The sequence below is a fragment of the Lynx rufus genome, unplaced genomic scaffold (genome assembly GCF_022079265.1).
Source record: "Lynx rufus isolate CCGP_SWC_20201006 ecotype Redwood Valley unplaced genomic scaffold, mLynRuf1.p SCAF_20, whole genome shotgun sequence".
Classification (NCBI taxonomy): domain Eukaryota; kingdom Metazoa; phylum Chordata; class Mammalia; order Carnivora; family Felidae; genus Lynx; species Lynx rufus.
The window spans coordinates 868,786-884,806 of NW_025814835.1; the positions used below are offsets into that span (position 1 = coordinate 868,786).

General features: G+C 56.3%; 1 protein-coding gene across 5 annotated transcripts in view; it reads right to left on the reverse strand.

Annotated features, from left to right (window-relative positions):
- ATP9B (ATPase phospholipid transporting 9B (putative)) overlaps positions 1 to 16,021 on the reverse strand; it is a 257,177-nt gene that overhangs the window by 58,745 nt on the left and 182,411 nt on the right. For all 5 annotated transcript variants that reach the window (XM_047086323.1, XM_047086327.1, XM_047086325.1 and 2 more), the window contains one exon: positions 15,082 to 15,224. In XM_047086323.1, the coding sequence (XP_046942279.1) occupies positions 15,082 to 15,224 (143 nt within the window). The remainder of the gene's footprint in view (positions 1 to 15,081; positions 15,225 to 16,021) is intronic.

Genomic DNA, 16,021 nt, shown 5'->3' on the forward strand with positions numbered 1-16,021 from the left:
CTAAGGCCAAGGTCAAAGAGATTACGGCCTGTGTTTTCCTCTAGAACTTTTGCAGTTTCTGGTCTTTAGTTCTGTGCTAGTTTTGTGGGTATAAGAAAAAGGTCCAGTACTTTCTTCTGCATGAGGCTGTTACTGCACAGTCTCTTCCCATCCTGTGTTCTTGTCTCCTTCGTTGGACATTAGCTGCCTGCCATTCATGTGTGTGGGTGTTTTTGGCTCTTGACCGTTCCACTGGTCTGTTCGGTGCCGCGCTGCTAGGACTGTGGCTTTGCTGACCTTTTAGAGTTTAAGGTGCCCCCATTTCCCGATCTTGTAGCGCCCAGCTCCTCCCACTCTTCCTCTAGGATGGTTGTTCTGTGCTCTGGATGCACAGCACGGCCTTGGACTCCCCTTCCCCCAACCGGTCCACATGGACCCGCCCCCATGCCCCCTGGCCTCCCCTTCTCCCCACTGGGCCACATGGACCCCCCCATCAACCCTGGCCTACCCTCCCCCAACCGGTCCACATGGACCCGCCCCCATGCCCCCTGGCCTCCCCTTCTCCCCACTGGGCCACATGGACCCCCCCATCAACCCTGGCCTACCCTCCCCCAACCGGTCCACATGGACCCGCCCCCATGCCCCCTGGCCTCCCCTTTTCCCCACTGGGCCACATGGAACCCTCCCATCCCCCCTGGCCTCTCCCTCTCCTCACGGGTCCACATCCTCACCTGGCCTCCCCTTCTCCCCACTGGGCCACATGGACCCCCCCCATCAACCCTGGCCTACCCTCCCCCAACCGGTCCACATGGACCCGCCCCCATGCCCCCTGGCCTCCCCTTCTCCCCACTGGGCCACATGGACCCCCCCCATCAACCCTGGCCTACCCTCCCCCAACCGGTCCACATGGACCCGCCCCCATGCCCCCTGGCCTCCCCTTCTCCCCACTGGGCCACATGGACCCCCCCATCAACCCTGGCCTACCCTCCCCCAACCGGTCCACATGGACCCGCCCCCATCCCCACCTGGCCTCCCCTTCTCCCCACTGGGCCACATGGACCCCCCCCATCAACCCTGGCCTACCCTCCCCCAACCGGTCCACATGGACCCGCCCCCATGCCCCCTGGCCTCCCCTTCTCCCCACTGGGCCACATGGACCCCCCCCCATCAACCCTGGCCTACCCTCCCCCAATCGGTCCACATGGACCCGCCCCCATCCCCACCTGGCCTCCCCTTCTCCCCACTGGGCCACATGGACCCCCCCATCAACCCTGGCCTACCCTCCCCCAACCGGTCCACATGGACCCGCCCCCATCCCCACCTGGCCTCCCCTTCTCCCCACTGGGCCACATGGACCCCCCCCATCAACCCTGGCCTACCCTCCCCCAACCGGTCCACATGGACCCGCCCCCATGCCCCCTGGCCTCCCCTTCTCCCCACTGGGCCACATGGACCCCCCCCATCAACCCTGGCCTACCCTCCCCCAACTGGTCCACATGGACCCGCCCCCATCCCCACCTGGCCTCCCCTTCTCCCCACTGGGCCACATGGACCCCCCCATCAACCCTGGCCTACCCTCCCCCAACCGGTCCACATGGACCCGCCCCCATCCCCACCTGGCCTCCCCTTCTCCCCACTGGGCCACATGGACCCCCCCATCAACCCTGGCCTACCCTCCCCCAACCGGTCCACATGGACCCGCCCCCATGCCCCCTGGCCTCCCCTTCTCCCCACTGGGCCACATGGACCCCCCCATCAACCCTGGCCTACCCTCCCCCAACCGGTCCACATGGACCCGCCCCCATGCCCCCTGGCCTCCCCTTCTCCCCACTGGGCCACATGGATCCCCCCCCATCAACCCTGGCCTACCCTCCCCCAACCGGTCCACATGGACCCGCCCCCATGCCCCCTGGCCTCCCCTTCTCCCCACTGGGCCACATGGACCCCCCCATCAACCCTGGCCTACCCTCCCCCAACCGGTCCACATGGACCCGCCCCCATCCCCACCTGGCCTCCCCTTCTCCCCACTGGGCCACATGGACCCCCCCATCAACCCTGGCCTACCCTCCCCCAACCGGTCCACATGGACCCGCCCCCATCCCCGCTGGCCTCCTTTCCCCCAACCGGTCCACATGGAACCCTCCCATCCCCCCTGGCCTCTCCCTCTCCCCACGGGTCCACATCCCCCCCGGCCTCCCCTTCCCCCGACGGGTCCACACCATCCTCACCAGACACACTCCTCCTACATCAGCCACGGGCTCCGGTGGCCGCACGGCCTCAAGATGCAGCCACCATTCCCCAAACACCATCAACCCTCACATTCCCATAGATTTCTAACACACTTGGCATTCATTTATGCGTTTGGCAAAAAACTCCCTCAGAGGCATCGCTGTGCACTGGGTTTTGGAGGCTGACGGATCAGGGCGTGCGCCCTGTTTGTTCCCCATGGGCCAAGGAATGTCACACTCAGTGTGTCTGCAGATAAGGACGAGACGACGTACCTTGCCCAGCTGTGGCACAGGGTGAGTAAGATCACGTACGAAGAGCCCGAAGCACGAGGACTGGGGGTCCCTTCGCTCAAGAACCCTGCGGTGCAAAGGCAGAGAGAAGAGCACAGAGCAGGTCTGCTCCCAGGGGACGCTGAGCACGGTGGGCAGACGTGCGGGGTCTGCGGCCGCAGCCGCTGGAGGAGGATGGCAGTGAGGGCTGCAGAACTGATGTGTGTCCCGTCACCGAGGGCATCCAGGGCCTGACTTCGTCCTGGGGACTCCCGCGTGGGTCACAGTGACTGATCAGCACAGTGGTGGTGACGGTGGAGGACGAAGTCGAGGAAGGTCTAGGAGACCAGGGACGTGGTGGCAGGGCTGGAGACAGAAAAGAGGGTGCAAATCCAGAGGCTGGAGAGGCCGGGAGTTTGCTCGGGGATCTGGGCTCCGCAGGGCTGGCGGGGAGGGGGCCCGGCATGCCCGGGGGCTGTGCTCTGTTGATGGTGTCCCCGTCCCGAGTTCCCCAGCACGGAGCCGCGGGGCACGCCGTACTGAGCCTCCTACCCCTTCAAGCTTTGGGCACATGCACACGGCAGGGCTCCGCAGAAACCACAGACCCTTCGCTCGTGGTTTTAAAGGTGCCAGCCCGCCGGACGCCCCTTGCCACAGCCTGCCGAGCGGCCAGGGCAGGCAAGCACCGTCCCCGCTCCAGGCAGAAGTAAATACGGCACAAAGAAAGTGGACCAGCCGCATACGGTCAGACTGTCGGTACGTTAGCGAGACAAGAACTCAGATCCTGAGATGACAAATTCTGTCTTCCACGTGTCAACCTGCCTCAGTCCGACGGCTGCTAGCTAGCAACCAGATTCCGTGCCGCGCTAACTTGTGTCGAGGGGGATGAGGCTTCGTTCAAAGATCAGATTCAGTTAAGGTTACAATGCATTTCAGGAAACAGAGCAGATCAAATTATACCGTAGGAGAAAGTACCAGTCATTTCTAGAAAGATCTTTTGGGCTGCGTTTGGTACGTTTCAACAGGTTTTTAAACTGTCAAGAATAATCACAACATTTAACGCACTCACGTCACAGTGAATGGGAAAAATACCCCATTCGTCCAACACCGGCAACTCCGATGGCGGGACAGACACACGGCCTGAAACCCGGTCACGGAAGCAAGAGAGCGTCTGGGAGAAATACGGCCGCACGTGCAGAGCAAACACGCCGGCAGAACAGGCACCGACCCAAGCTGCTGCATCTGTCACACGTCCTCTGCGACCCCCGGGCCTTCTGAGCTCAGGCCGGACCGTCCTCCCAGGACACCGTCTCTGTCGTGCGGGGTGGACCCTCCAGCTGGAACGCTCCACGGTCTGACACTGAGCTCTACAAGTCCGCTGTTTTCACAGTCGTCATCTTCCCTGATCCTCAGAGGAGCACAGACCGGTGGGAGCAGTGCGCATCCCTGCTGCTGGAATCGGGCGGGGCCTGTGTTTGTATTCGGGGTACTGGAAATGCTAGAGGAGTACAGGACGAGAGTTCTAGAGTTTCAAAAGTTAACAACCGTCAGGTGCATGAGTGCAATGACAGGAAAAAGTAGCGAATGTGCTTTTCCCAAGGACACTGCAGTTACGGGGATGCACGCTCCCCCGCAAAGACCAAGGGACGTCGTGGTTACGGGGACGCACGCCACCCCGCAAACACAGGTGGTGTTTCTCGCTGGGGGCAGCAGAGCCTTAGCGAAGACCTTTCCCAGATGTGGCAGCCTGAGTAAGGGTGGCTGGGTTCTGTTCCGACTGATTTTGAAAGGACCATGGATTCACAGAAGGCTGCACACCGACACAGAGGGGGGCCCCCGTGCCCGCCGCCCGGCACCCCCTCACCACGGGCTGCTCTGCTACACTGAGAGGCGCAGCACTGGCGGTGCGTGTGGTTCCGCGTCAGCATCGCGTGTGGGTCTGCGCCAGCACCTCCCTCGCCTGCGGCCGCGTCCACCCTTCCCCCGTCCCTGCCCTGGCTCAGCGCGTCAGGTCTCCACCTGCCGGACCGGGAGCTGGGTCATCTCCGGATGGCCGGGCAAGGGTGCAAGTCTAGGGTCCCCACTGGACCCTTGGGGCAGAGGGTGGGGCCGCAGATCCTCCGGCAGCTCTACTGACACAGAACGGAATTTAACGCTGCAAGTCGGAGGTGTACGACAGGCCGACCGGACAGACTGACATGCGGCATGCGACGGCCCAGGTCGCGCTGGCCGGCCCCTCCATCTGGCACGTCATGGGGCCACACCCGCTGCACCGACACGCACACCTTCTTGGAAGGGCTGGAACGGAAGCGTAGGAGTCCCCCGTCCCACCAGCTGGTCCTGCGGCTCGTCGTGCCGCTGGCACTTCTGCACCGCTGGCTTCTCTAGCACCCGGGCTGGGGCCGGAGGCAGACCAGCAGGGAACTGAGCGCCGTCACTCCCGGGGTCCCAGGGGCCCTGTGAGCCTGCCTGCTTCCCTCCGCGCTCACGGTCCCCCTGTGCGCGCTCCATACGTCACACCAGCAGGAAGAACGGGGAGAAGGGCATCCGCTCCCCTGTTCCGGAACTGGAGGCTCTAGGTTTTATCGGAACACACCGTAAAGGCTCACTTCACCCTCTAACACTCTGGGATCGCCTAGTTCGGTATGGAAGCTCTCCTACTCTTTCCTACGATCACAGGACACTGACAGAGACAGGTCCATGTTTATAAACTACTTTCTCACGTGACAACACACAGGAGTATGGAATCTGTACTGGGTGTACCACAAACTCACGGTAACATACCACATTCTGTCGGGCGAGTCTCCCAAGCATGGATACTCAGACGGTTTACAATTTTTGCTATAAAAACGTGATTTCTGTAGGGTAGATTCTTCAAGATGAGATTTCGGAGAGCACAGTCTGAATTTACACACAGTGCCACACATGTGTCCCGGGTTACACTGGTCACGGTGCCCACCGCCAACACAGCATGCTCAGCCATGGCATCGACAGGCTTCAGGTCACGATCGCAGAGGAGTTCAGAGGCACTAGCCGTAGATTACGTTCTTAAGATGTAATTTTAGACATTCACTCACCTAGTGATAAATTAACTTTTATACCTGTTTCCTATTTTTTAAAAAATATTAAGTTCTATTCACGTATAACTGGCTAATGCTCATGTACTTAAAGAAGTCTCGAGATTACACGTTGTTACAATAAAGCATTTTGTTTTCCCATGCTTTTCTTTGAAGATTACATCTGTTTTACATGAAGGCAGTAGTGTGGGGGGGACTGGTACTTGTCAGCTGTCCAAGATGCCCACGATGTTAGGTCTCCTGCCCCACGGCCTCGGACCAGCAGGATGTGGACGCTGCATTCGGGCCGGGCGGCTCAGCGTCTAACTGTGTGCACCCAGCAGACCTGGGAGATCTTAAGTCCCCAAGCCCAAGTCGCAGCCCCGTATCGCCTGAATCAGAGTGCCCGAGAAGAAAGCCGGTCACAAGATCCGAAGTCTGGGGACCACTCTCTCCACAAGAGAATGCTGGTTGCATGCAGCGTATGGAGCGAGGGAAAGGATCAACTGTGGAGAATAACCGGAACGTAAAGCCCACGTCTCTGCGCCTTGGCGTTTGGACACAACACTTCTGGCAATCCACCCAGTTGACTGCAAGCCTTTCCCTTCGAAGTTAAACACTCTGCCAACGGATCAGGGCCGATGACCGCACAAAGCAAGTTCAACGACGGTGCCTGAACGCGTTCCATCCCCTCCAGACGTATCTCCGCGGTCGTCTCAACTGTACTATACTTAGGAGAATATCCCCTTTTCCGTTTTCCACGTATCCAATCAAGGAAAAAGGAATTGCAATACGCGAATGTCGCTGTTATCAGCAAGGCAACACAACACCGCTGACCAGAAGCATCCCGCAGTAGTCCGGACGGGAGGAAGCCACCACAGCCAACGGCCAGCTTGTCTGGGGTCACGTATGCACGTGCTCAACTCACAATGCCCAGACAGCAGGTGGACGGGGCAAACGAGTGCCAATTCCTGCCATCTGGACGACGCGAGGAATACAAAGAGTGCTTAAAGGTGAACTATGACAAAGGAACCCAAATCCCTCAGCGGCGTAAATCTCCTACACGGCACACGCCGGTCACTCAGAGAAACCTGCACAGTTTGTTCTGAACGCCACTTCACCAAACATACGCAAGGATGAGGAACAGGGCTCTGGGGCGTGAACGAGGACGTGTGCCCAGGGCACGGGCCTCAGTGCCGTCCCGCGCACCGTCCCCCCGACACTGGCTCCTTTGTGGGGGACGTTCCACTCAGCAGGGAAAACACCGACGGGAGAAGCACAGCCGTGCAGGGAGGCCTGGGTTGGGAGCCCGGGACACGCCCTTACTGGCGTCTGGAAGCTTGTGCACCTGACGGTGGGGACATCTCTGCTCTTCACACGCGTGGCCCTTGTGTCACGGGCCATCAATCTTTGCCTCGTGACTGCAAAGCTGGAAATAATTCCGAGGTCCGTGGATTTAAATACAGCGTTAGATGTAATGAACGAATGACAGTTTGGTTTCATCAAGGCGAAATATGGCCAAGCATCTGATTCAGCAACATTGTGTCCTTCATTAAACTAGCTGTGATATATTTTAGAGTACAACAAACTCCTCTATTAGGAGCATTTACCGCGAAAAATCAAATGAAGACCATGACTGACCTGCCGGGTCCAAACCCCTGGTTTCATACGCGATGAAAACGGGGTTCGACTACTGGCGGGGGACACAACAGGTGATGGCGGCAGAAACTACGAGGCATCCCCAAGCGTGACGCTCCACGCGGACAGCAAGTATTTTCCGCAACCAAAGGCACATCATGACCACCGCCCCACTCACAGACTATTTCTGGACAGTGAGCGAATCTGGGGCTGAAGAGTGACTGCGATTTTAATGGGCTGCTTTAGCTACTTGTCCCCAGTTAGCCTGGTGACAGCGTTTCAAGTTCTGGGACCCCGACGCCATCTGTGCCATTACACTATGCTTCTTGCTGCTGTTTGGAGAAACCTCTAGAGTAACGCGCCCAGATCCCTTGAAAATAGGGGAGCCCACATCATTCCCACGGACACATACAAGCAGATGCTGGAATAGTAAATATATTGTTGGATTTTAAAATTTAGCGTAGGGGCGCCCGGGGGACGCCGTCGGTTGGGCGTCCGACTTCGGCTCAGGTCACGATCTCGCGGTCCGTGAGTTCGAGCCCCGCGTCGGGCTCTGTGCTGACCGCTCAGAGCCTGGACCCTGTTTCAGATTCTGTGTCTCCCTCTCTCTCTGCCCCTCCCCTGAGTGCACTCTGTCTCTCTGTTTCTCAAAAATGAATAAACATCAAAAAAACTTATAAAGTAAAATAAAATTTAGTTTAAAATAATTAAAAGACAACTTAAATCCAGATTTGGACTACTTCTTTCTCCTTTCGGGTTATGTTTATAACCCAAATGTTACATTGAGGCAAATACCTAAAAGCTCTTTATTCTGGTGCTTAACGTAGCCAAGGAGAACGAAACAGAAAATAAATTGAGAAGCTTCTGAAAGCAACCAGTTTAAAAGAATGGTCACGTTAGAGCTTCCATACAGGTCTGTGATCCACGTTGAGCCGCTTTCCGTGTGGTGTGAGGCAGGGGTCCCAACTATTCTTCTGCACGTGGCCGTGTGGTTTCTCCGAGCACGGCCTGCGGAAGGCGCCCTTCACCCCCCAGTGTATCGAGGCAGCCTTGCTGAAAGCCACTTGCCGCTGTCAGGCTGATGTCCGGAGTCTCGACTCCGTTCCCTTGATCCCGACGTCTGTCCTCACAGGCAGCACCACCCTGTCTGACCCCGACCGCCTGGTGGTAGGCTCTGTGGTGAGGAACTGTGGAGTCCCCCGGTTTGCTCTTTTCCCAGGACTGCTGACACCACCCTGCGTCCCCTGCACTTCCACAGGGGTCGTAGGGTCAGCCTGTCAACTCCCACGAAGGCGGCAGTTGGGACTGAAAGGGACTCTGTAGAGTGCATGAATCAACTTGGGGAATCCTGCTGCTATCGTAACACTATAAGGCACCGACTTTATTTTTTGATGCCATTGTAAATGGAATTGTTCTCTTAATTCTATTTTGGGATAGTTCACTGCTCGTGTGTAGAAATACAGTTCATTTTTGTGTATTCGTCTTGTATTTTAAACCTCACTAAACTCATTTATTGATCTTAACAGACTTTTAGGGGATTCCTTAGGATTTTCTGTGTAAAGACCATGCCACACACGAGTTTTACTCCCCTTTATAGTGTGGATGCCTTTTTCTTTTCCTCGCCTACCTGCCCTGGCTCGAGCCTTGAATGGACGCAGCGGCATTCTTCCTGACAGACAGAAAGCAGAAACCACTCCGATGTCCTTCAAAGGACAGGTGGGTGAATAGAACGTGGTCGACCCGCACGACCGAGTATCACTCTGCAATGAAGTACGAACAGATGCGACAACGTGGCTGAACGTGGAAAGCGCTATGCTGAGCGAAAGAAGCCAGACACAAAAAGCCACACAACGTGCGTCCACCCATGTGGGAAATCCAGAACAGTCAGGCTGATGAGGCGGAAGGTCGTCAGAGGTGACGGAGGGCTGAGTGCGGGAAGGGAAAGCGTGGGGGCTGCTGGTGCGTATCAGGTGGCTTTGCGAGGGACAAAAGCGTCCTAGGCTCCGACTGCAGTGACGGTTGCCCAGCAGCTGTGCCAAATGCTGAGAGTAGCCTGCCCTGGGGACCTGTCGTCGGAGTCAAACGCCGGGTGGTGACGCATCCTGCCCCTGGTATGACTTCCTAGTGCTAATAACTCCTGTTTTAAGGAGGCTGGAACTGATGTATTCAAACAGACGGCTATCATTTCATCAAACAATGAAATATTTGGCTGTTATATTGCAATCTGAGTAAATACGTTCACATCTTGTTGCATTAAAGACATTCCTTTATGTGAAAGGCACATTTTAAAGTTCAGTTGTGTTTTGTTTCTGAAATGCTGAGCAGGGAATTCAGGGCTGGTTTCAGACTCCCTATGCCCTTTCAAACAGCAGGAAAGTCTAGGGTTCAATCAGTTACTAAAAGAGTAGGGGGGAGAGCACCCGGGAGGCTCAGTCGGTCAGGCGTCCAGCTCTTGGTTTCGGCTCAGGTCGTGACCTCACGGCTTGGGACTTCAAGCCCCTTAGCGGGCTCTGTCAGCACAGGGCCTGCTTGAGATTCTCCCTGTCCTCTCTCCCTGCCCCTACACCGCTTGCACTCACTCTCAAATAAACTTTAAAAAAAAAAAAAAAAAAGAGTCGGCAACGCAAAATTATTTTTCAAGTCAAACAATTTTCATGGTTTCGACCAGTTGATAGTTTTGACAATTTCTGTCATCTCAATACAACACATGTTAGTATGTCCCAAATCTGCAGCTTTGTCAGCAGGAGGGGCCGGCAACGGGAGGGGCAGACAGAAGCCACCGGAGGGCTTCCCAGTGACCTGGCATTCTGATGGCGCCAGGGACAGAAAGTATCTTCTGAGAAGAGGTCTGTGATTCCTGGAAAGCGGGAGAGGTGTAGCCCCTCACTAAGGCAGACGGTCCGGAGTACGAGGAGCAGAGCAGGCAAAGACGGTATTAGTTTCTAAGGGAAAAGTCCTGCGGGCGCCCACCTCAGGGCATCGACAGATGCGATCCAGAACCGCCCAGGGGAGACGTCCCTGGAGAGGCAGACGCGAAGCTTTCAGGTCAACTGTTCCCGGGCTGGGATGCGGCCTCACCCCGGATCTGCTGTAGGAGAGCGAGGGCGGTGGCCCGTGGACTTCCCTGTGAAGGGCCTAGCTGGGCAGACCTCACAAAGAAGGAAGGGAAACAAAACTCGGAAGGGATTGAGACTCAGTTACCACACCGTCGAGTACACGTCGATTCTTCAAAGCGTCGCACCTACTGAACTTGAGTCCCACACTGTACCTGCTGTAAACAGGGCTTTCCGTCAAGCGGTCACGATAACCGGGACTGTAGGTGTCTGCTCGAGCGCCGCGTGTGTCCGCGCGCCCATCGGCGCACGCTGCAAACCGCAGGCGGGTGCGTGCGCCGAGCACCCCCGTACTGGTCAGACGCTCCGCCCCGTGAAAGCCGAGGCCGGGCTGTCGTCCTTGGGCAGGAGAGCGCCGTCCCCTGGCTCCCAGGACATTCGCGCCCGCTCGTAAACCTCACGTGTGCCACGCTCCGCTGCTGCCACCCGCCACAGACCAGGCGGCCTTCGGAGCAGGAACGCAGGGCACGCAGGGCACGCGGGGCAATGGGTGCTGGGACCCCCACGTACCTCCCGAAGAACCTGTCGTATCGGGGGGTGTTTTGGTAAAGCTCTGTTCTACGTCAAGATCAGAACCTCAACAAGGGACTGAGGTCCTGCTTTAAGAGGCTGCAGCCTGGCTGGAGCTGAGCCTACCGAGCCCTCCGCGGTCCGGTCGCACGAGCGGTGGCGCTGTCCAGAGCGGGGACGGTGGCCTCACCGTGGCCAGTACCCACGACCTGTCCCGGGGTCCAGCGCACGCCTGGTGTTCCCTGTCGGTGTCTGCATCCCGGCAGCTAACAGATGTCTGCTCTCCTCGAGCGAATTACTTCACGTTTCACGCACTGGCGGCCGCACACGTGTCACTATGGCAACATCATTAATTTCAGATCTTACCGGAAACGTGCACTCTAATCACAGCTAATTACACCACGCTGCTCTCCCGTCCACGGGAAGGGAGCGGGAACGCAATCACGGGGACTGCATTTTCCGTTCGGCTGTGGCCAACGACACGCGGCGTGATGGACGCTTCCCGTCCAAACGCTCGTCGACCAAACCCAAGCCTGGTCCCGGTCACGCTGAGCGCCGCCTCCCGGCTACGTTGGCGCCTCTCGGTTCCAGTTGCCCGTCACACCACAGCTTGGTCGCAATCACGCGGGTGGACCGTGTCTGCAAACTCACACCCCGGATTCTCCACAGCCACCCACCGTGACTGCTAAGCCCCGGCCGACTTCGGGCCAACCCAGTCCCACGACAGAGGAAGGAACAAAGAGTGGCCTACCGGCCGCAGGGGGACACTGCAGGCAGAGGGTGGGCCGGCAGGTTCTGGAAGGCGAGCAAGGCCGCACTGCCCTCGCCTCCCCTGTGTAACGCCCACCACAAAACCTGCCTGACCAACAACACGGGGCTTTGCCCGGAAGGCCGGCGTCTGCCCGAGGCCACACGGCGCCCAGCGGCGAGGGCTCAAGCCCCCGTGTGCCAGTGCCCCCATCCGCCTGTATGACAAGCATGTTTACAGTCACAGCGAGGACAGTGCCGTGTCTGCGATGTGCCCGCAGCTGTGACGGGACTCCACACCTTGTCCCCCATTTCCATCACCTGCAACTGGGTGGACTTGACACACGGCCCGGGACAAGGACAGTGCACGGCCGTCACCGCGTGTGCCACACAGACGTGCTCAGTAAGTGGTGTTCACCTTGTGGTTACCGACAAAGGTTCTGAGAAAGGTCGAGACCGAAAACTGTTTTAAACCCAAAACATGTTTCAAGCTCCACGTCTTCAAAACAGGAAGTGACGGCGAGAGTCCCCTCCCGTGACCTCTGGTACAAAAAGGCCTTCGGAGGATGAAATGCAGAAGATTTTTTCAAGTTTATTTATTTCATGAGCAGGGGAGGGGAAAAGAGAGAGAACCCCAAGCAGGACCTACACCCTCAGTGCAGAGACCAAGGCGGGGCTCGAACACGTGAACCGTGAGACCGTGACCTGAGCCGATGTCAGACGCTTAACCGACTGAGCCCCCCAGGCACCTCTCACTAACGTGCTTTATGTAATTTTTTGTAATTCTTTTTAAAGCTCAGGAGCCCAGATTACTTATTTTTGCTTTTTAAATGTTTTTAAACGTTTGTATTTATTTTTGAGGGAGACACAGCGTAAGCGGTGGAGGGGCAGAGAGACAGGGAGACACGAGATCTGAATGAAGCGGGCTCCAGGCTCTGAGCCGTCAGCACAGAGCCTGATGCGGGGCTCGAGCTCATGAACCGTGAGATCATGACCTGAGCCCAAGTCAGCTACTCTACCTACGGTGCCACCCGGGAGCCCCATAATGCTCCATAACTTCTACGCTGCACCAGTGACTGCTTTTCCGGTGTTACACTGTTCGGTTTTGTTTTCCAAGACGATGCCGTGAACCATCTTACGTCGTCTCCTGTCTCAGACACGCAGCTGCTTCCCGAGAGGCAGTGTTGCGCGGAGGCTGCCCAGACGAGTGCCCAGCAGGTAACACTCCCACCCGCAGCGGAGAGAAGGCCCGACACGGTGTGCCCCTCACAGGTCAGGGGTCTTCACGGGGGGACAAGCCATGTCTCCACCGCACGAGGACGCCTACTCGCGCACAGTGTGCCCGTCCACCACTTCGGTCATCCAGAATGTAAGAACTTACGTCCGTATAGGCCTTACACGGGTTTTGTTTGAATTTATTTTTAATATACTTCTTGTTGCTATTCTAATTGGCGTTTTTGGAATTAAATGCCCCCATTGTTACTGGTATAGGAAACGCAGTTAAATTTTAAGGATGAATTTACAGGTGTACCTAAGCTGTCCCGTAATTCTAGATGCTCTCCTGACGGCTCCTTTGGGTTTCTTTCTGGGTAAACTGTCACGGAACCCCTGCTCTCGGGGAAAGCAGGCCTGTTCGCGCTGAGGTCCGAGCGCACGCAGCTCTTCTCATCTGTGAGACCACGGTTACAGAGGAGGCTGTGGGCTGTGGAGGGCGGGTCCCTCCCACCGCCGGTGGACAGCTGAGGCCCTCGCCCACCTCAGCCCGCACCTATCGCCTCGTGTGTCTCCAGGACGCTGCTCTGGGGAGACGTCCCGGCAGCTCTGCAGGGTCACTCTAGGAGCCATTTTGAGTTTGGGTTTGCTTGGCTCCAGCTTCTCCATCAAAATAACTCCACCCGGCTTCCAGAAATCATTCACTTCTGTAAGGGCGCTTTTGCTTATTCGCCACAACCGTTCCGGATTTGTTCTTAAAACCTTCTCCTGTCAGCTCCGTGAGGGCGGGAAGGAGGAATCTGAAGGCATCTTCCCAGGGTACCGTCTTGAGCCTGAGCTCCTCGTTTTTCTGGTCTCACAACCCATGCACGAACTTACCGGCAAGTTCCTGGAGATGCTACAAAGACAAGCCCTCACGAAGACCGGACGTCAACGCCACCTGACAGCTGGATTTTGACCGAACCGCGGTAAACGCCTCACTTCCTCGTGAAGGTGGACGACTGCGAAACACCCAGTCTTCTCGCTGGGAGCCGCCACCCGTCTCTCCACTGGGTCACGTCTTCCTTCACGATTCTCTGGAAGGTCTGACCACCTTCGCACCCCTCACGTTTACGCCCACGCTTAATGCTCCCTCGCACCGCCACGAGCGGGTTTTTACTCTTCAGTCTGCTTGACGCGCAGGGAGCCACTCTGTCATCTTGCCCTGCGACCTGCCACTTCACTGATTTTTAGCAGCTGGCTTCCTTGGCTCATTGTTTCATCTACAAATATTTGCTTATTCTTTTGGTCGTACGGCTGACTTCTGTGTCTCGTCTTACGGCAACGTCTAGAACACATGCTAAATCACAACGTTAGTTTTTTCTTGACTGTTCCTACGACGAAGCTTGTTCTCACATTTTGTTAAAAATAATGTTGAAGTTTACCTGAGACATATTTTACCGTGTGATAGACGTATTCTCTTATTTTCAGTTCACCAAGAATTACTGGGAATTTAAGCCACGAATGGATCAATCAGGTAGGGACTTCAACCTGTCGATAGGACTTTTATTATCGTACTGGATTCAGTTCGTCTTTTATTGAATATGTTACGTATTGACAAGAATTCTTTGATGAAGAAAGTTAAAAGTGAAATAAAAAAATATAAAATCTGGGGCACAGACCTGATGGGGTAGTTTCTAGTAAGGCTCTTTAGGAGCGTTACTGTGAAAATACCAAATCCACACACACATTGTCGTACCCTCCCAACAGCTCAAAAGTACCATCCGGTAATAAACAAGCAATTTTTCCTCTTACGTACCCTCCACAGAGATGTCGTAAAGGCGGTTAAAACAAAGAAAGAACTGTAAGGCTGCAGAGAATTAAAAATATTCAGGCACGTCATTTAAATCTCTAAGAATTTAACCTTTTGCTAATTCTGATGATATTCCAAGATGAAGATTAGTTGTGTGCCAGTGTTCAGGGCAAGGTCTGGAAAATTCTAAATGTGAATGAATTCAATACCCTGCCACACACACACACACACGAGCATGTGCGCCCCTGAACATACATGGACACACACGCCCCGTGCATACATGTAGACACACACCGTGTGAGCACACGTGGACACACATGCTCTGTGCACGTATGTGGGTGCACACACCCATGCACATATGTGAATACACACATTTTGAACATACGTGGACACACACATCCGTGAACACACATGGACACACACACGCCCCATGCACACATGTGGACACACACATGGACGGACACACACACACACACACACCCCGGGCACACACGTGGACACACAGGATCACTACGGACTGGATGCCGGCTCGGTACCTGTTTTGTCGGTCAGCAGGTACACCAGGCGTCCCAGCTCTTCTGGGATGGTGCTGGTGCGCACGACTGTGCCGGGGATGCTCTCGTCCTTCATGATCATCCACCCGTACGCGGCCTTGCCCATGTCCAAGTTCACGCGCAGACTGCCGAATAAAACCGACCAGAGTTGTCAGTGGGGTCCAAAGCCAGGCAACACCCTCACACTCATGTTTTCCACAGACATTTATTACCTTTGACCTTACGTGAACTACGTTGGTGATACTGGATGTCAGCATTTAAAATAAACGAATTTGTTGACACTTAAGCCAACGAACCTTTTCATGCCCCACAACGTGTTTGCAGGTGGCGGTCAAACGGGCTCCCGATCCTCGCCCTACAGCCGAGCGCGTGGAATCGGATGTCCGGGAAGAAGGCGGGTGGCCGCACGCGCCCCACGCAGGCCCAGAGGAGAGATCTGTGTTTATGGGGCTCAGGCGGTGCCTCCCTGGGAGAGACTGTCAAAATGTGCTCATGTGCTCATTTTACAAGAACAAACAGGAGGCTTCCCCGCTGGTGGTGACTCCCAGGCCGAACTCGCCCGGGAGGAGCGCTCGGCCCCGCACAAGGCCAGGCTTCCACGCCAGGGCTGCGACCTGAGGCCCGGGGCGGTGACAGAAGCAGGTACCGGGGACAGTGGCAAGAGGCGGGATCAGAGTAGCCGGGGCCAGGCCACCAGGTGCAGCGCAGGGTCTCACAGTCAAGAGCCACGGAGGCCCCTGACTAGGCTTAGGCAGAGTCTGGAGTACATTTTCAAAATGGCCCTCTTTGACCCAAGCTGCACTCGTCCACCTGCTGGCTTAAGTGAAGCACCCACTCTGCTCATACTTTTGTACCTAGCAGTTCTGGCCTCGCTTTGCTCTTGGTAACGATGAGACCTAAGATCATCAGATACGCGTCAAAG